At 38.0% G+C, this 20,319-nt stretch overlaps 1 protein-coding gene across 2 annotated transcripts in view; it reads left to right on the forward strand.

Annotated features, from left to right (window-relative positions):
* MAN1A1 (mannosidase alpha class 1A member 1) overlaps nucleotides 1-20,319 on the forward strand; it is a 170,715-nt gene that overhangs the window by 48,495 nt on the left and 101,901 nt on the right. For both annotated transcript variants that reach the window (XM_060168036.1, XM_060168037.1), the window contains 2 exons: nucleotides 1,586-1,701; nucleotides 12,605-12,685. In XM_060168036.1, the coding sequence (XP_060024019.1) occupies nucleotides 1,586-1,701; nucleotides 12,605-12,685 (197 nt within the window). The remainder of the gene's footprint in view (nucleotides 1-1,585; nucleotides 1,702-12,604; nucleotides 12,686-20,319) is intronic.

Consider the following 20,319-nt stretch of genomic DNA (forward strand, 5'->3'; position numbering starts at 1 on the left):
GGCTGAGCTGGGACTTGAACCCACATGTGGCTAAGGTCAGAGTCTGCTCCTAATCACCCCATTATGCTTTTCCATTTATTTAGGACCTTCCATGTGTTTGGCTCTCTTTCCAGCACTGGTGTTAAGAAACACAATACAAGTCTCTGCAAAGTTCATGACCTAGTGCAGAAGACGTATGTGTAGATAGTGAATTATCAAAGCACCAGGTGGTTCAATAGATATTCATAGGAAGTTCTGAAGAACCATAGGCTCTCTGGTAGGGAGAAAGGCATTGCAGGAATGATTAGGGAGAGCTGGAAGAGTGGGGAAAAGGCTGGCTGGTCGATCACAGTGACACACTTTAGAGATGAAAAGAGCCACACCTGGAGTCATGGCAGTACAAGTGATTTCAGATGTTACTAAGTAGTGTTTTTGAGGACACAGTGACTAGTTAACATGGGTGATGGGAGGTAGGAATTGAAGAGAGAAACTCAGAAACTTCATGCAGACTCAAAGGTCTTAATTTTTTATTGTTTACTATAACTTTTAAAAAATTTTAATTCTATTTTTGCTTTTATCTCTATAAGTTGTTCATAGTATTAAGAAGTCAGTTTTGTGTAAATTTGCCATAGTCTTTTTTTTTTTTTTTGCGGTACGCGGGCCTCTCACCGCTGTGGCCTCTCCCGTTGCGGAGCACAGGCTCCGGACGCGCAGGCTCAGCGGCCATGGCTCACGGGCCCAGCCGCTCCACGGCATGTGGGATCCTCCCAGACTGGGGCACGACCCCGTGTCCCCTGCATCGGCAGGCGGACTGTCAACCACTGCACCACCAGGGAAGCCCTCCATAGTCTTTATCGAAGAGATTGCTTGGCTCTCTGTTAATACAGTGATAGTTTTTTAATTTATTATTAAGCCTTAAAAACATACTGAGTCTCTTAGTATGGAATGTGGAGGTGAATAAGACATGACTTCTCTATTCTAAGGAAGTTTACAGACTAAAAGGAGATGCATAAAAGTAGTTATAATGGAAGACAGAAAGTGGTGAGTGCAAGAACAATGTAAAGTCTTCCTGCCGAGGGAGTTCAGAGGAAATAAATGAGAGTCACGACTGGCTAGGAGGATGGGAGGAGAGGTTAGGATCAGTCAGGGCTGCAAAAAGAGGGGGTAGAATTCCATTTTTGAGTAATGGTTTCTTAGAGCTATCACTAAACAATTTTAGATCTAATTATAGTTTAAGAGTTTTGCACAGGTGCACTTTGATGTAATTACATTAAAATTAATAAGTGTGTTGCTCCTTGGTTTCAGGTCTTTTTTTTTTCTTGCTAGAGAATGCAATCCCAAATGAACTTTCTAAGAGATTCACTTTCTGCAACTCAGAAGAGACTTTAAAGATTAGTGTACCAATCTATAGCCTGTGATAGTTTTTAGTTTGGTTTTGATGCAACTTTTCAATTTTCTTTCACTGAAAGATGTTTAGACTGTGTTCAGTATTCTTGTTTACCAGTAAATTCAGTATTATCCACTTCCTTTCCAAGGTGTGGTCAATGTGCATGTATGGATCTGTCAAAGGTGTTTTACTGAGTAAATATTTTTCTGATATTTTCAGGTAATATCCAAGGAGCAACAATAGTAGATGCCCTAGATACACTTTTTATTATGAAAATGAAAGACGAATTTGAAGAGGCAAAAGCATGGGTTGACGAAAATCTAAATTTTAATATGGTAAGTTAAAAAAAGCTGCCAATTCAGTTCTTAAATCTCAGTTAACATAAATAAATTCTCTTGGGGGGCAGATTATTGTACTGTACCCTAGCAGAAACGAATAATGCAGTTTTAAGTAGTATCATACTATATTCTTAACTTGCCCTCCCTTACTACACAAATCCATGCCTTTGTTTTTTTGGCAAACTAAGAGTAAGGAAAAAGAAATTAATATTTATTAAGACCTACACGTGCCAAGTATTCTTGTTCAAGTCTCACAACAACCCTGTGAGATGGGTATTATTTTCACACAGATTAGAAATCGGAGCCTCAGAGGCTTATCTAGACCACACAGCTAGTTGTGTGTCAGGGCTGTGAGCCTAACGCAGGTCTGCGTGACTCCAGTGCTCATGCTTTTGCACTGCACCATGGCGCGTTATTGTGACTTTGTTAGATGAACGTTTGTTAAATGGAGCCCAGGGTGTCATGGTGAGCTGCAGTTCAATGAAAGACCACAAAAGAAATTGAAATAGAGAAGTTTATTACTTAACAGGTCCTGAGAAGGTGCGTGGCTCACCCGCAGGGGCCACACAGGGAGATCAAGGCAGACTACGGACAGACAGAAAGACAGGACCTGGGGCACATGCCGTTATTAGGGTGGGCGAAGTGCTTTGGGGTTCCAAAGCTAAGGCCAAATCGGTCAATTCAAACCAATTGGTAAGCTCCACAGTGGTCTTTTCTAAGGGATGCACAAGGGGAAGGCCCTGGGAGGTGGGGGAGACATGATCACAGAGGGAGTCATATCAGGAACTGACATTTGCTTGGGACTCTGGGACTGTTAATCGAGGGCACACTCTTGCATGAGGGGCTAGTGTCCATTTAAAGCCCCTGCAAGACACTTGGCAAAACAGAATGGCTGCCGAGTCAGGAATACCATGAAGTAGCTCATCTCAACACTCCACGTGCACCCAGGAGCAGCTGCATCCACTTTCCCATAAATAAGCCTTTAACCTTTGTTGATTGTAGACCCTTATCAGCTTAAACTTTTTTTTTTCTTTTGGCCACATCATGTGCATGAGGGATCTTAGTTCCCTGACCAGGGATTGAACCCATGCCCCCTGCAGTGGAAGCTCAGAGTCCTAACCACTGGATTGCCAGGGAATTCCCAGTATAACCTTTTGTCAATTTATATATGAAATATTTTTTTTTTTAATTTCATATATGTACTTTCATTTTTAACAAACCTCAATACCCACTGTACACCAAGGAAGAGGTTCATAATTAAGGACAGTGGACTCTTCTAATACTACTTCTTGATAATTAAGGAGGGCTACATCTTGTTAGAGCTAATCTAATTCCACAGTCATTGCTTTACCTTGTAATGAGGTTGACAGAGAGCTTGTTTTAAGAACAGGAAAAGTTGGCCCTGGTGTTTTTGAGTCATTCACTTATGTTTGCATTATTGGTGTTTTTTTAAGTTCAGTTATACATACACGCACATATACACGTGTGTGTGTGTGTGTGTGTGTGTGTGTGTGTATTCTTTTTCAGATTCTTTTCCATTATAGGTTATTACAAAATACTAAATATAGTTCCCTGTGCTATGCAGTAGGTCCTTGTTGTTTATCTATTTTATATATAGTAGTATATATCTGTTAATCCCAAATTCCCAGTATATCCCTCCCCCTTTCCCCTTTGGTAACCATAAGTTCATTTTCTATGTCTGTGAGTCTATTTCTGTTTCATAAATAAGTTCATTTTTTTAGATTCCACATATAAATGGTATCATGATATTTGTCTTTCTCTGCCTCACTTATTTCACTATTGGTATTATTTTTAATCTGAGATTACTTTGCAAAAATTCTTGTAAGCCTCTTGTCTATCTGGTAAGCATTTGATAATATCTGTAAATCTCCATAACCAATCACAAGTAACATGCTGTATGTTGAGAATGGACAAAGAAAGGGTGTTTCCCTGCTGACCCCTTTGCTTTGTGGAGCTCCTGTTCTCCCACAGACCAAGTGAGAATACCAGCATGGTTCAGAGTGTAAAGGTAGCATAAAGCTGAGTCTTTTTCCTACCTCTTTGGATTAAAAATGTATATAAATTAAAAGTTTTAATATTTTGTTCCTGCTCCTCTACTTAATTGCCATATGTACCCCGTTTTGGAGATCACTGACTTAAAGTACAAGCAGATGAGTCTGTGTTTAATCTGCCTTATAATTGAATTTAGAATATAAAGGAGACAGTATTCCCATACAAAGGGACCTTGGAGATTGATGTGTTCAGTCTTTTTATTTTAAATATGAGAAAACAGGCCCAAGGAGTGAGGGATTTTGTAAGGTTCTACAGCTCTTTGGTTGAATATGACGTCTGGTAGCTCGGATATTACCAATAGAACTGAGTGTGAAAAATTAAGGCAATGAACAAAAAATTAGATTTCCTTCTGAGGGTTTATTTCTTAATAATACTTTTTTCCTGCCTTGTTATTTTTGAGTAAATTCAGCTACCTACCAGTAAATAATAATGATCTTGTCTTCAGCTTATATGTGGAGGAGAGGATGGAAAATGTGTTTCCTTCACTGTCCCTCACCTCCAGAAAGGTAGGGGAATGAGAACTAGATTCTTCCAGAGTCTAATGATGGAAGACGGGAAAGTAGACTTTAGTGACATGAGACCCGAATAGTGTCCAGGTCCCTTGTCTGGCATATATAGCATTACTGCCCCAAACCTCCCCCAAATACTGCAGCAGTTCTTTGCTTTCATGCCCAGTGGTAGCCTGAGAAACTCTGGAATCATTTATTTAAAAGGACTAAGCAAAAAGGCCTCTCAAGGTAATAGACAAGGTAACAGAAGGCAGTTGGCTGGCCTCAGACCATGAGCAGGTGACGTGAATGTATTCCATGGACCGTGGGGACCTATTAGGAAGCAGAGGGAAACTAATAGAGGATATCAGAGTATTTATTTATTTTTTTTTATAAATTTATTTTTTTATTTTTGGCTGCATTGGGTCTTTGTTGCTGCACGCGGGCTTTCTCTAGTTGGGGCGAGCGGGGCTACTCTTCGTTGCGGTGCGCGGGCTTCTCATTGCGGTGGCTTCTCTTGTTGCAGAGCACGGGCTCTAGGCCCATGGGCTTCAGTAGTTGTGGCACTTGGGCTCAGTAGTGGTGGCTCGCGGGCTCTAGAGCACAGGCTCAGTAGTTGTGGCGCATGGGCTTAGTTGCTCTGAGGCATGTGGGATCTTCCCGGACCAGGGCTCAAACCTGTGTCCCCTGCATTGGCAGACGGATTCTTAACCACTGCACCATCAGAGAAGCCCAGAGTATTTAGAAGAGAAGAAGAGCAAATTCTTTGGCTTCCTTACTTGTAAGATAAAGGGATTAGGCTATAGGTTGAGTGATGGCTAAGATACTGAGCTTTGTTTCTTTAAAATTGTATTTTTGTATTTTTATAAGATTTTATTCAATGAGTTGAAAGATTTTTATGTAAAAATATCGTTTAAAGACTGTTATTGATAGTCTTGGGTTATACCCTTCAAAATATACTTTAAAAATATACTTTTAAAAGCCATAGTCACAGGTCTCGAATTTCTGTTTATTTTACTATTCCTAATTTGAAAGGTCTTGAAACATATTTGTTGCAGTTCTTTCTTTGGGTATTGCCATATTTTCCTTTGAAAATATAAAAGTTTATCAATAATATCTAAATGATACTTCCCATATCAAAATTAATGACAAACATAAATTCAAGACAGCTATCTTGATTTACTCTCCTAATCTTTTTTTTTTTTTTTGACCGCGTTGGGTCTTCGTTGCTGCTCGCGGGCTTTCTCTAGTTGCGGCAAGCGGGCTTAGTAGTTGTGGCTCTTAGTTGCAGTGCGCATGCTTCTCATTGCGGTGGCTTCTCTTGTTTTGGAGCACAGGCTCTAGGTGCGCGGGCTTCAGCAGTTGTGGCACACGGGCTCAGTAGTTGTAACTCTCAGGCTCTAGAGCACAGGCTCAGTAGCTGTGGCACATGGGCTTAGTTGCTCCATGGCATGTGGGATCTTCCTGGACCAGGGATCGAACCCGTGTCCCCTGGACAGGCAGGCAGATTCTTAACCACTGTGCAACCGGGGAAGTCCCATCTCCTAATCATCTTAAAGTGCTTCAACTTACAATTTTCTAGTTGGTTTTATTATGTCCCATTAGAGAATTTGTCTTATATTCACTTGTTCTACCCACAGATTCAAGGGATTATGTCAACAATTACACCGTTTTTTTTCCTGAAAAATAACAGAGGTATTGGTGGCAACAGTGACTTTATTTTTTACTTTAAAGGTCCAGATTGGTCTCTTATCCAACCGGAATGCCATCCTATTCTTCAGGAAAATAAGTGTAGGGTTCTTTATCTGAAGGTTGTAAATGGACCTCAGAAAGCAACTTTGGGTCTTCTTGAATGCCTGAATGAGTTCTTGACTTAGGTCCAGAGCTCCATGCCATGGAGCATGAAAGAAGTGACATTTGCCTTAGTATTGCTCTTGTAAAAGCTCTGTTTTAGAGCAGCATTACATCCTAATGGTGCAGATAACTGAGTTAATTATCCTGTCGGATGGAGTTATTTAATATTTTCTATCCGAATGCTAATCAGTGTCTGCCAAGGGTGATGATTTGGGTTTTGGCTATAAGGATACTGATCTGTTCCCTCTGACCATAATTAGTGATATATAGATTGGACTGCTACTTGAGGGTCCTTCTGGACCTTCGTGGTAAAACCAATCTACTGACAGAGAGAAGATGTTGATTTTGCCTATCTTTGTGGCCCAAAGAATTTGCACTTTGTTCATCTAAAGAGATTTATCATGTTACTTAAATATGAAGTTAAAAGCTGCTCAGACATATGTTATACTAAGCTATAAAGTTTAATGTTGCTATTTAATCTGTTAAAAGGAGTTGTAATCCTCAGAATGTTAATACAACACATACTTTAAAGTACCATTTATAAATGAATGTGTATGCTAAGCCTAAACATAGGCAAGGCTTATAGGCAATAACCTCTCTTTAAGCAATGGGTTTGTAAAGTCTCATGTTTCCACTGGTTCTCAGTGAGGTAAAGCATAGTTACCATATGTTAGTAGCGGAGCAATTGTTATTAAACTGTTATTGCATTGGTTTGTAGTGGGACAGTTGTTATTAATGCTTGCTTGTTCCTCGCTTATAGTTCATTGAGTAGAATGCTGACAGGATGTTTGGAGGAATAGCTAGCAAAGAAGTATTCTCTGATCTTAGGGCTCAGAGAAATACTCTTTAAAAAAACCAACTCTAATAATTGGGGCCAAACACTGAGAAGAGGATTAAGATATTTCTGAAAATGAAAGTTCTTTTCCAAGAAGTCTTTTTCAATTTAATGCAATCAATCAGACCTGCCCTGCTGTATGGAATCATAAGTTAAGAATTAAGGAGAGGGTTTCCCTGGTGGCGCAGTGGTTGAGAGTCTGCCTGCCGATGCAGGGGACACGGGTTCGTGCCCCGGTCCGGGATGACCCCACATGCCGCGGAGCGGCTGGGCCCGTAAGCCATGGCCGCTGGGCCTGTGCGTCCGGAGCCTGTGCTCCGCAACGGGAGAAGCCACAACAATGAGAGGCCCGCGTACAGCAAAAAAAAAAAAAAAAAAAAAGAATTAAGGAGAATTCCTTAAACTTGATGCAGGTTTGATTCTGAATAATTATCATAAGGCCTGAAGGTGCAAAGAAACAATATATCTATTCTTCAAGGAAAGTCTGCGCCTCTGTAGTTCTGCAGTCAAAAACTGTGGCTGAATCTGTTCTCCAACCTATATTTGTTATTAAAATGGTCAAGCCCATTATTTCACTTACTAAAATCTACTAAAATCTATCATTTTATAGATAATTTTGGTAAATAAGTTGCTTATAAAAAATACAACCTAATTTCTCTGAGTTATTTAAAATACTATCTTGTAAGAGGTTGATCTTTTAGGCACTCAGGTTGAAACAGGGATTTTGAAGTGTTCACTTTCCCTCTTGTCTGGATATGGTTAGATTCTTCATGCCTGTGAGCTCCTGATCTGTTTATTTGAAGGACACCTTTCCCAGTAGAGAGATGGAGGATAACGTGAAGGGTGGGGGGAGGGAGCCATTCAAAATGGTTTATTGAATTAAACTTTTTTCCATTTTAGCAAGTTTTATCACTTTATCTCATAATTTTACATATACGTGTAGTAAGCCAGAGGACAGCAATACTAAAGAAAGGGATAAACTTAAGGTGGAAATTATCAGTCTAAGACACCTAAAGCAATATGAGAGATAAGTAGTGAAGCCTAGTTTTTCCATGATTTCACCTCTTGATTTTAGACGTAAACTTAATTATACCATATATTTTATTAAATTTATGTATGATTCTGGTTAAGTGTGTTCTTTGATTCAAAGGCTGTTGGTAGAGGAAACTCAAAGTGAAAGAGCAGTTTCTCCAGTCCACATGGTTTTGTGGGTAGGCCTTAAGCCAAAAATATTCACCTTCCACTTGCTCATCAATTGTGAAATTAACTAGCAGGTGCGTGCAGTTTAAACAAAGACTGGATCTGCTTCTCAAACTGGTGCTCACATACAGCTATGTACTAGAAGCCATGGACTACGTGGGGCATATTCCTGGAATGTGACCTTACTTAAAGATTTAAGGGATTTAATCTCATTTAAAACAAACACAGATTGAAGGAGACTACAAAATCTACATTGTTAAGATAAATCCAAAAGATTTTAGTGTTGCAGGCTGTTTGGGGCTTCCCTCCTTTACATACTGTTCTCTGCCTGCCCTAACCCCGCTCCTGTCATTAGGGTAAGTCACTGGAAAAGTTTTAGAACATCTTAAAAAATGCTGCATGAATATTAATAGGATGCACATCTTCATTTAGATTTAATAAGTTTATTTTAATGGAAATCAGAGTCAGAAGTTTATAAAATTGGCCTCAAACCCTCAGATTGTAGAAATTCACTTTTGAAAACCCAGATATCGTATAAATTGTATCAAGCCCAAAAGGAAGCTTGGTCAGGATACTGTATTTCAAAAGAGGATTTGAAACATGACTCCCATGAGAGTCAGAGAAGGTATATCAGTTTGCATTCTAGTATTTAGAAGATTATGATTCTGGAGTTTCTGATTTTCCAAGAACCCCTGAGGAAGCTAGGCCTTATTGGTTTACCTAAGCTGAGCTTTTGTGCAGTGGTAATGGCACTTATTTCATTGAGTACTTTACCTGTGGCAGGCATTGTGCGTGGTGCTTTACATTCATGGACTTGTAGCGCCGTGTACGAAATGCACTGTCCCTTTTTACAAATGAGAAAACCAAGGCTCAGAGAGAATATGTGACTTGCCTGGGATCTTGCACTCAGTGGGCTCCTGAACCAGCCTTCAGTCCCAGGTCTTTCTGACTCTAAGGTAGTGTTTTGATAGTCTGCTGCCCGCAGTCGAGCCAGCCAATTTATGTTTTTATCTTCTTAGTGTTTTTCATCAAAGGATCTGTAAAGAGTGACCTGAAGTGTGTAAATTTCAGTCTGCTGACCTAAAACATAATATAACCCAAAATGTTAAGAGCTCTCAAATTAAGGTTTCTAAATAATTTAGATTTAACTTTGGGGGAAAAAAAAGTAGAAAATATTATATGCTGGGAATTCAAATGTAATTTTGGTTTTCAAAAGAAGGTAGATATGATGACTGTTGAATACAACTAATGGTGATGTGACTTCCTGAGCGAGATCTTGAAAGACAATAACACAAGTAACTGGGAACCTGTATGGATTCACTAACAAGCCAGATCTGCTTCTTGGATAGGCTCACCAAACCGTTAGATCTGAGAAATTCAAAAGACAGAGCACTGACCTTGAGTGTAGCACTTTGCAAAACCGTCTCTCAGTATCTTACAGACAGCGGAAGATAAATAGAATTTAGGTTCTAGGATACATTGCTGGATCAATAACTGGTTGTACCCAGTAGGTGACTGATGTCTTGCTGAAGATGTATTTATGATGGTGTTTGACATGGCTCAGTCTTCTACCATGCAGTAATTTTCATCAGATGTTTATATAAAAGTCCTGATTATCCAAAATTTTCATAGGAGGAAAAGAGAATGAATGTGTATCAAATGAAGCCAAAGCTAGTATAAGAATATAAAATCATCTTAACAGACTTCAGTAGGCAGAAACGTGGAGGACTATTCTTAGGTTTAAAAACTGAAAAACACAAGTGCAAATTGAGAATGATAGGATTTGAGGGTTTTATTTATTAGATTTTATTATTAGACATTGTTACCTTTAGACATAAGAAGTATAGCTGTGTGAGCCAAAACAAATTAACGATTTGCTTTCTCTTTCCTTATCAGTAATTTTGTGGAATATTAAAGCTTTTACGAATATTTATGTAATACTCATTCAGAGTAATACACATCACAGATAAATTTTTCCCATGTAAAGTACTTTAATCAAATTGTATTAGGTGCATATTACAAATTATGAAATACAATTGAACGAACTCACCAGAGTCTTATATTATGATGCTTTTGCCTAACTCTGGCCTAGTATGTGTCTCTCCCAAGTAATATTCATGACTTCCTTTTGCAAGAAGTTTTTTGAAAAATTTTTTTAACTTAAGCAATTACTTAGCTTTAATTTGTTAGATCCTTATACCTTTTTAGAGAAAGCATGTGGAAATTAAAGAAAATATACCTCTTTTTTTTCTTCTGGAATTGTTTTCGCCCACTAAAATGTAGACTCCATGAATTTGAGGACCTTATGAGTCTTCATTGCCATGTCCCTAGAACCTAGGACAGTGCCTGACACATAGTAGTTGCTTAATAAATGTTAGTTAAAGGAAATAATATCTCAGATGATTGTGACTAAGCTGATCTGCTGGATATGTGACTCCATATATTAGTTTGCTGTTAGCCCCTGTGATTTCAGCGAATTGTTTGACACCAGGCCAAAGTGAACAGTTACTGGGTAGGCCTAACAAACATGAAAAGAAGCTAACAAAAGCTTGAAGCTAAAACCATACACAAGCCCCTGTGTCCCTATCCTCTGAAGCAAAAGCCTTTTTCTTTAGTCTTCTAGGCCTCCCCTGAGTCTCAAAAGGCTGGCTGAAGAGTTAATGATCAGGAAATATGAAGATGTAGAAACAAAGAATAGCTGTTGGGCCAGGAAACTGGTAACAGGTTAGACTATAAATCCGCCACATCGCAGAATCACCGAGTTCCCAGTCCCCTGAAAGATATACACAAAGGCCTGGCACACATTCCTATGTTCTTTTTACAGGAAGCAGGCCCACACCAGATGAAAACTGCTGACCACAAGCATATAGACCCTAGACCATTTGAAACCAGAAGGTTGATGACGCTTGAAATTTCACCTGATGCCAACCAATCCGAGAATGGTGCACTGAGCTGATCACACACCCTGCAGCCCCTCCCTCACACTGCCTTTAAAACCCCTCCCCTGAAAGCCATCGAGAGTTCCAGTCTTTTGAGCACGTGCTGCTCATTCTTGTTGCTTAGTGCCCTACAGTAAACGTACTCTCCTTTACCACACACAACATGGTGTCAGTAGATTGGCTTTAGTGTGTGTGGGCAAGTGGACCCAAGTTTGGTTCGGTAACAAAGTGTACCTACCATCTATTGTAGGTTAGCTGTGCTAAATTATCTAGTAATAGAATGTAGGACAGATCCATGTAGTAGTCAAATATTGTAAAATAATAAAAGTATTGGCAATAATTACTAACTATATGCCACAATTATATGACCATTAATAAAGATACTTGATGCGTTATCATGTGAGGTGATATAGGAGTCAGGATCACAGCTCTAAACCAGGAATCAGAGTAGTCAAGTTTAAATCCTGATTCAACCACTTATTTATTTATTTATTGTTTTTGCCGTACGCGGGCCTCTCATTGCTGCGGCCTCTCCCGTTGCGGAGCACAGGCTCCGGACGCGCAGGCTCAGCGGCCATGGCTCACGGGCCCAGCCACTCCGTGGCACGTGGGATCTTCCCGGACCAGGGCAGGAACCCACGTCCCCTTCATCGGCAGGCGGACTCTCAACCACTGCGCCACCAGGGAAGCCCTCAACCACTTATTAGTGGTCTGACCTTAAGAAAGTCATAGTAACCACTATAAATCTCAGTTTCTCCATTTGTAAAATGGATGTAAGAATAGTAATTATTTCACACGGTTGATATAGGACTAAATGACATGGTCCATGTAGAGATTAGCACAGGATATAGAGCTTTGTAAATAATAATAAAAGCAAGCTATTATTGATGTATATAAGAGCTGTTTTAACAAGGTACAACATATATTATTATAATCTCCTTTATGCAAAGATAAAATTTCTTCTCAGAGAAATGTGATCATCCCAGACCACAGACAGAACATTTGGGAACTAGCACTAGAACCCAAGTCGCTCCAGCTTCAAATCGTATTTACATTCTAGCTGTGCTACTTTAAAATGGTGTGGGAAGAATTCTAGAATAATGTTGAACTACCAGCAAAAGTATGAAGAGTCTGAATGGTCTTTTGGGAAGAAAAACAGGCAAATGAATGAAATAAAAGAACACAGAATAGAAAAATAGAATGTCCTGGGCCTGTCGCATCTGCACAAAGAATATTGAGTATTGTATCTAGTGTTGAATAGAGGGAGGAAATAACTTCATTTTATAAATATTTTTATAATTGTTATTTTAAGAGTCAAAAATTTTTGATCTATTTACATGTGTTTTGACACTGTTAGAATGCAGGACTTTTCCCTCTTGTGTATAAATTTCTCTGGGCAAGCATATAGGATTGAACAAAATTTAAATATTTCGTGCACTTTATCACGGTGATATTTTTCTCAATTGTGTACTACCATTTATATATGAACCTCCTTTATTTTGTTTCCACAGAATGCTGAAGTTTCTGTTTTTGAAGTAAATATACGCTTTGTCGGTGGACTAATCTCAGCTTACTACCTGTCTGGAGAAGAGGTAAGATGAAAAGTGGCATATAAATGGGAATTATGAAGTGTCTTAATATGATATTCTCCAAGTAAAGTATGCTTTTTATGGTATCCATTAAATTTTCACGTTTTGATGGGCCTCTAGCATATACTGAATTTCTTATAGTAAGTACTAATTAAATGAGCACACTGGGAAAGTCTGACAGGGCATGTTGTCAGGAAATGTTAGGCAGTGCCTTTAAAAAAGCCTGGCTCTATTATGTTATGTATGGTGTGATTAAAACTACAAATTATATATGCCTATGGACAAAGTAAAGAGTTTAGTATAGTGGCAGGTTTGTGGATTTCTTTCTTTAAAAAATATTTTAATGTTAGTATAATATTAACTTAATAAAAACTTTTTTGAAATAAAGCTTGGCAAGTGAGATATAAAAATTAGAGTATTTAAGAAATTGAGGGGGTGAGTGAGATACTCAGCTTCCCAGTTAGAAGTCCTGTAGGCCAGTAACCCCACATAAAGTGCTTTGCAGCTCCTCCTAGGTTGGAGCTTAATTATCACTGCTCAGAACAAAGAAGGAATTTTTAATTTAGCTGCCTTTTATCAATAGATTAAGAAAGGATTTTTGTATCATGCTCATGAAGAGCACAGGTGCTATTATCCTGAAAGGTTTTGGACAGCTTTATGAATAACAACCTAAGAGTCCACTAAGAGTCATTAGAATGGGCCTCACCTTTAATTTCAACAGTGTTAAAAGCTGACATCAGGAAAAACAGTCACATATTTCAATTGCATATCAATCAGATTTGTGTTAGCCTGAGCAATCTGGCTGGGGGGAAGAGGGGATCTTACCTAGTGTACTAGTTCATGTATTTCTATGCTCCTTCAAACAAATTTAAGCACAGCAGTATATGCTTAATGAGAAAGACTACTTTACTTTGTTTCTCGTCTCTCAGATGCTTTCCTAGTCATAACAAAACAGCCTGTACAATCTTAACATTCTCCTTCTTTTTAGATTTTATTCTACCATAGAGATTTTCAAAGTGTATAGATGGCTTCTATATTCCCCTGTATCTGTCCTGTTTGTGATAAACCCTGTTCTTCATTATCCCTCTTCTTCCCTTTTTCCAGTTGCACATAACTTCATTTGTTCATTTTGGTGTAGGATGTTCTAAACGCTAAGCCTGGGAATCCATATTTTTAAAAACTCATAATTAAAATTAATTACTGTTTTTTTACTAAAGAAGTTTCTGCTTTTAGAATATATGTCTTTGAGTATCCAGTGCCTGTGTATTCTCATTGTTTTTTGGTGTAACATACTTAGGATGACCTTGGTTTTAACTTCCTTCATCATTTCTGTGGGGTGAGACAATTTGGAGGAAAAAAGGACTTCATTGTATCTGGGCTCAGATAGGGTAATGGAGCATGCAAAGAGAAACAATTATGTATTTCTTCTAAATATGCATCATGTAGATTAGGATACTTTTTTACTCATAACAGTATCTTAAGTTTATATACCTGTGTTTGTTTCTATATGTGTGTATGCTTACTGGAGACATATATGTTTATATACTGATATAAATATTATACAGATACAGCTTGCCTACAGATGAAATCATCTGCCTAAGACATTGTAAGGATTGTTTTTTTTTTTTTTGCGGTACGCGGGCCTCTCACTGTTGTGGTCTCTCCCATTGCGGAGCACAGGCTCCAGACACACAGGCCCAGCGGCCATGGCTCACGGGCCCAGCCGCTCCGCGGCATGTGGGATCCTCCTGGACCAGGACACAAACCCACGTCCCCTGCATCAGCAGGCGGACTCTCAACCGCTGCGCCACCAGGAAAGCCCTGTAAGGATATTTTTAAATTCTCTACTTAGCTAACTTTAGTAAGAAAAGGACCACAAAAAACGCCCCATTGAAAATAATTATTCTTTTAGTATATATGCTTTGTCCTTATCCCTGTGCAAAACATTCATTGTGTTAATTATATCTATATTTTCTGTATTTTAATTTTATGATAAAAGTTACCTTAGGTATTTCCTTTCTTATATATCAATACTTTTCTTTGTTTCTATAGAATACATTTTTAATTTTAGTTCTTAAAGATTCAGCATAGTTTTTGCTAACTATTCCCTAAACGTTAGACAGTTGGGTTGCTTCCAGTATTCCTATATTTTGAATAATGTAGCTATAATCAGCCAATAAATATATTTATCCTCTAAAGTGGGATTGCCAAGTGAGAAGCGATTAGTATAAGACTGTTTTACCATCATCTCCTGTTTCTTCCCCCCAATTATTACCTCATCACTGATGGTTGCCTTTCATTTGACCAATGCATTCAAGAGAATTAGCTGTCAGGAATGTGATCAAGGAAAATTATTTTACCCTAAGTCTGAGCTTGATCTATTTGTCTCCATATCAAAATGAAAAATTGGGCATTCGTTTAATAGAAAGAACATCAACATGGCCACATTATGGATTAGTTGGTTTTAGATTGTTGATAAAGTTCTATGCTACACACTCTTTTATAGATCAAGGTATTATAAAGATAGTCTAGGAAGATTCATCTTCTTAAATTATCTCATAGAGGGACTACTAAATCACCATAATTTAACATTCTCATTTCATCGCTGAGGCTCAGGAGTATTCTGAGAACATCTTATAAATCACCATCAGAAGTATATAGGCCCACACTGATGTAAGTTCAAGATTCTTACGTTTATGTTACAAAAACAGAAGAGGAAATACCACTGACTTGCATTACCTGCTTCAGGAAAATTACAATTAGAAACACTGAACAATAATCAAGAATGTCAGTGGACCTCTAAACCTACGAAAAGAACAATAGGAACATGAAATACCTGTTGACATATACTTTGATTACAGGGACATATTCAAAAACTTGAAATGCCCTAGCTCAGTTAAAATATTTTGTAGTATTATTTTTTTTAAAAAAGCCGAGCCACAAGATTTCCAGAGTCTATATAAGAAAGTGCAGATAACCACGAGAATTACAAACGGATGGGATAAAAATAAGATGAATACCAAATACTAAATGATCAGTAATAAAAATAAATAAAAGAGATAGCATTGCTCTATTATAAGCTCAACGGAAACTAAAGTCCTCATTGGAGATAGTAAATAGCATCTAGAATATCATTACCCAAATTATGTTCTACAGACCACTAGTTTCTTAGATATGGCAGGATAAATCTGTATCTGTATATATACTAAAAATAAATTTGGAAAAAGTTACATCCTATATTCTTTCTTAGAAATTCACAATTTACAGAAAAAGAAACTAATTTTTTTTTATCTCTGTATTTCCATACTTACTTAACTATAACCTCCCTCTTTTTTTTTAATGTAACATCTGCTAACACTGAGTTACAAACATTGTTTCCCAGAACAAATTTTGGGAAATATTACTGTAGAATAAGAGTAACCAAAGCAAAAGTGATATTGAAAATTGGCAAATGCAAAACAAGACATTTCAAGAGAAGATGATACATATAGAAAATAGCATGTATGACTATACCGCATATTATTATTTGCTTTACAACAGAAATCAGTGGCTGTATTGAGCAGAAAGTAAACTTAATGGGATATAGTAATGCCACAGACGCATAGAGAAGGCTGAAGAAGAAATTGGAACTAGCACTCTCAAGTGGCCACAGAGGATCTCTATGACTCAGCAATCTCTCTGGGTCACCCTAGAATTAATAAACATGCACTAATTTTTTCCTACCCTTGTCAAGACACAAAGTTCCAGAAGAAAGAGGTCAATTGGCAGTTTTATTTAATGTGGTCCCTTAAGGATCTTAGGAAATGAAAGAGAGGATATGATAAAAAGTGTTCCACAGGGTTTGAATTCAGTATCCCATGAGGACCAAGTATAGATAATTCCTGAATAGGAAATTGAAGGTCCTATTGGAAGGGTAGGAATAAAAGATGTTTGGGAGTCAAAAAAAAGACATAATTCCACTATGATGAATAAGGGTGTCAGAGGAAATAGACAAGCTGTATGGAAACTGATAATTTAATAAAATACTGCTTAGGAAAGCTTTTCCTGATTTGAAAAACTACTTTATTCTGTAAATTGAGAGAGAACATTTAGAACTGACAAGGTATTTAATTCTCAAAGGAAACATTCAAGTAATATGTTTTAAGTATGTGAACTAGAAAAAGTCAACTCATCAAAGCTAAAAAGATTGAAGAATGAGCTTTCATTGAATAAAGGCAACAAGGGCATCTGACCCAAGACCCAAGGGCATCTGACCCAAGGGAAACACATATAATAGATTTTTACATTAGATCAGTTTACTCTGCCAAGGTAGCCTTCATTCCGAAGGCAGCAAAAGAACGTTTTCCCACATTAACCAAAAGAAATCCACTGCTCCAGACACACCACTACAAAAGATTGCTGAAGGACTTACTGAAAAAGAAGTAGCTAATCCCTCTAATTTTTAAAATATCAAGGAGGAAAACATGAAGTGGGTAGGATTGTGGAGTAGGGAGGAGAGAAATAAGATTGAGAATGTGAGTGTAGTGGTAGAAAGATCTATTTTTTTCTCATAATAGGATTCAGACGTTTGGGGTGCAGGACATCAATTTTGTAGAGTTTGTTTAGTGATGATCCTTATATATACTTTAGATATTAATTTACTGTTTAGCATTCATTATTGAAACTTTATAAAATAAAGGAATATGATAAACTGAATAGGTAATATTTTCATTTTAAAAGGTTTAACTTAGCAAAATGATATTAGATTACAGTAATTTTGCTTAAATTTGTAATTGTTTCCGTGGATAATGAGCTAAATTGTCTCATGTTGAATATTTTATTAAGATTGGAAGTTTATTTTGTACTTTAAAAGGGATCTAGGAGTACATGGAATCGATTCTAAAATAATGTACACTTTCGTCAAATGAAAATGCTACCTTTTTTTGGCCTACATTGAATTACAGAAATCATACCTACTCCATAACTCAGGTTTTCTATGTGTCTTACTCTGTACAAAGCTCTATCCTGTATTTATAATTGTTTTTGGAAGCACAGAAGTTTTATTAGCCATAAGAACTTTATCTCAGTAATACATGAAAGCAGTTCTACAGTTTGCCAAGAATTTCAGCTCCAAAACCTATTCATGGCTAAGGTATAAGTGGCAGAAGCTGGTATAGATTTGCATCTGATAAATGTGGTAGACCAAATGAGAGGGCTTGGCACCTAAAGGAGAGGGAAACTCGGAAAATTAACTTATTAATGAAATATGTGTATCCCTTTTAGTTTAGCACAGTACTTTGTACATAGTAAGTGGACTACAAATTCGTATCAGTGAGAATAGACCTATTATGATGCGGTAACAACCTCAAAATCTCAATGGTTTAAGACAATACGCTCTACACACTCTTTATGCTTTGCCCATGCTGCATGCTCTGCCCACAACTCTGCTTCTCATCATCCTCCCTCCAGAGCCCAGACTGGTGCAGCAGCTGCCATCTGAGTCATTTCCATTTGCCAAGGCAGGAGGCAGGGCGTTGAGGTGGCAAAAGAAAACCTGGAAAATCACACACTGGCTTTTAACATGTCTACTGAAAAGACACCTGTTACTTCAGGTCTCATCTTATTGGCGAAAGCAAGTCACATGGCCACTGTAATTTAAAGGGTTGGGGGACAGGATGCAGTGTTACCACCACACGTCTGGGAGTAAATAGTGCTAATGACTGCCACAGTAGCCACTGACTTGGGTTAAACTGTATAGCCTTCCCAGCTGCTAGGAGAAGCAGAAGATAGGAATTTGTGAAAAGAGGGGAATTTTTTCAAGGGTCCCCAAACTGGAATTAGTCTGCACCACAAGGAAAAGACTTCCATACTATGGCCCTAGGGTAGTAATTAGAGAGTCATGCCTTGGGATAGGAAAACATATTCACTGACTTGTCAAGTAAAAGGCTACTCTTCTAGCACTTGTCTACAAAATTCTGTTTCTGTGAGAAACATCTCCTATTCTACACTTCTCCTGTAACCCTCCAAATTTCAAACAGTATAGTTGAGAAACCCAGGTAAACTGTGCTATAGAAAAGGAATGCCTGTCATCAGTACTGCAGTTGTCTAGTGGGGGAGCTAATCATTGCTCTTCAGCAGCACCCTGCTGTGTTGAGCAGACGTTGTGGACCTGGTGCCTTTCCTCCAACCACTTCCTCTTTAAGTGTTTGCTCAGACCAGGAACTTGTTGTTTTGCAAAACCTAATGTAAAAGATGAGGTAATATGTTTATATTTAGATTTCTAGTGAATCATTTCATAATTTACAGTGTCTGTTAAAACCAATACTTAAATCATTTTTATTGTCTGAATCATATTGACATAGATTTCTAATACTAAATTTGTGTGTGTATGTATGTGTGTGACTTAAACAAAAGCTGTACTTTTCTAGTAATATTTCTGTATATTTTTTTTCTTTGAAATTATTGCAGTGTCCTTTAGGAAGGTATCATGTGGTACCTATAGCAAGGAACTTAAAATTTAATGGGACTAGTAGAAAATTCCTGAGAATTGTGATAATTTACCATCTGGTAAGTGCATTTATTTAGTGGATCAGCATATGCTTATTGAATACCTGCACTGAAGCACTGACTGCACTTGGTGCTGCAGAAACAGTGAACAAGAGAAACAGTCTCCACTGACAAATATTGATTCATTTAGATGTTATAACAACCCTGTAAAGTAGGAGTAGATATTGTTTTTATCCTCATTTTACATAGGGAAAGACAGAGCACTGAGTGTTAAGTAACTTACCCAAGGGCATACAAAGCAGCAGAGCTGGCCTTCAAAGTTGGACAGTCTAGCTACAAGACAGCAAGTAGCAACCAGACATTAGGGATCTCAAACATAGAAGACAGAAGTAGGCTATAGGCTTGAACTTATGAGTCATCAACAGCTAAATGTTAATAGAAGGGATAGAAGGGAATGGGGCTGCTGAGAATGCATATAGATTGAAAAAAGGGAGCCTTAACATTTCGGCATTGGTGAGAGGAAGGAGCTAGAAAAGGAGACTAAGAAGCGGTAATCCCAGAAGTAGGAGGAAAACTAATAAATGTGATTATCACAGAAGCAAAGGGAAAATAGTATTTTGAAAAATGATGAAGTATTCAGTTGTATCAGAGGTTGCTGCTAGGGCAAGATGTATAAGGACTGAAAATGTCTTTGGACGTAGCAATATGAAGGTCACGGATGACTTTACTGAAAGTACTTTTAGTAGAATAATAGCATATAATCCAACTTGATTTTGATTGAAGAGGAGAAGGTCTTTTAGAAGGTAAGGGAGGGTAGGATTCAGAGGACAGATAGACTTAGGGAGTGGTCCCTCCTCCACTGCAGTATGAGAGGGTAGAGGAGAAAATGGGCACACATGTCAGTGACTTGGTAGATTTGATGGCAAAGATATGAGATGTTTACTATGCGATGGCCCCTGTTAACTGTATGAAGAAGCATCAGACAAGGACATCTGCTGAGGTTCACAGGGAGAGAATAGACATTTCACATGAGTGTGTATAATTTGAAATTGTCATTCTAGAGAGGGTTGTGACTAGAGATACATGGTAGAATTTCTGGACAGTATCTACGTGGGTGACCATGAATTCATGGTGGCATCAATCCTCAGGTG

Source organism: Lagenorhynchus albirostris, chromosome 12, assembly GCF_949774975.1.
Source record: "Lagenorhynchus albirostris chromosome 12, mLagAlb1.1, whole genome shotgun sequence".
In the NCBI taxonomy this organism is placed as follows: Eukaryota; Metazoa; Chordata; class Mammalia; order Artiodactyla; family Delphinidae; genus Lagenorhynchus; species Lagenorhynchus albirostris.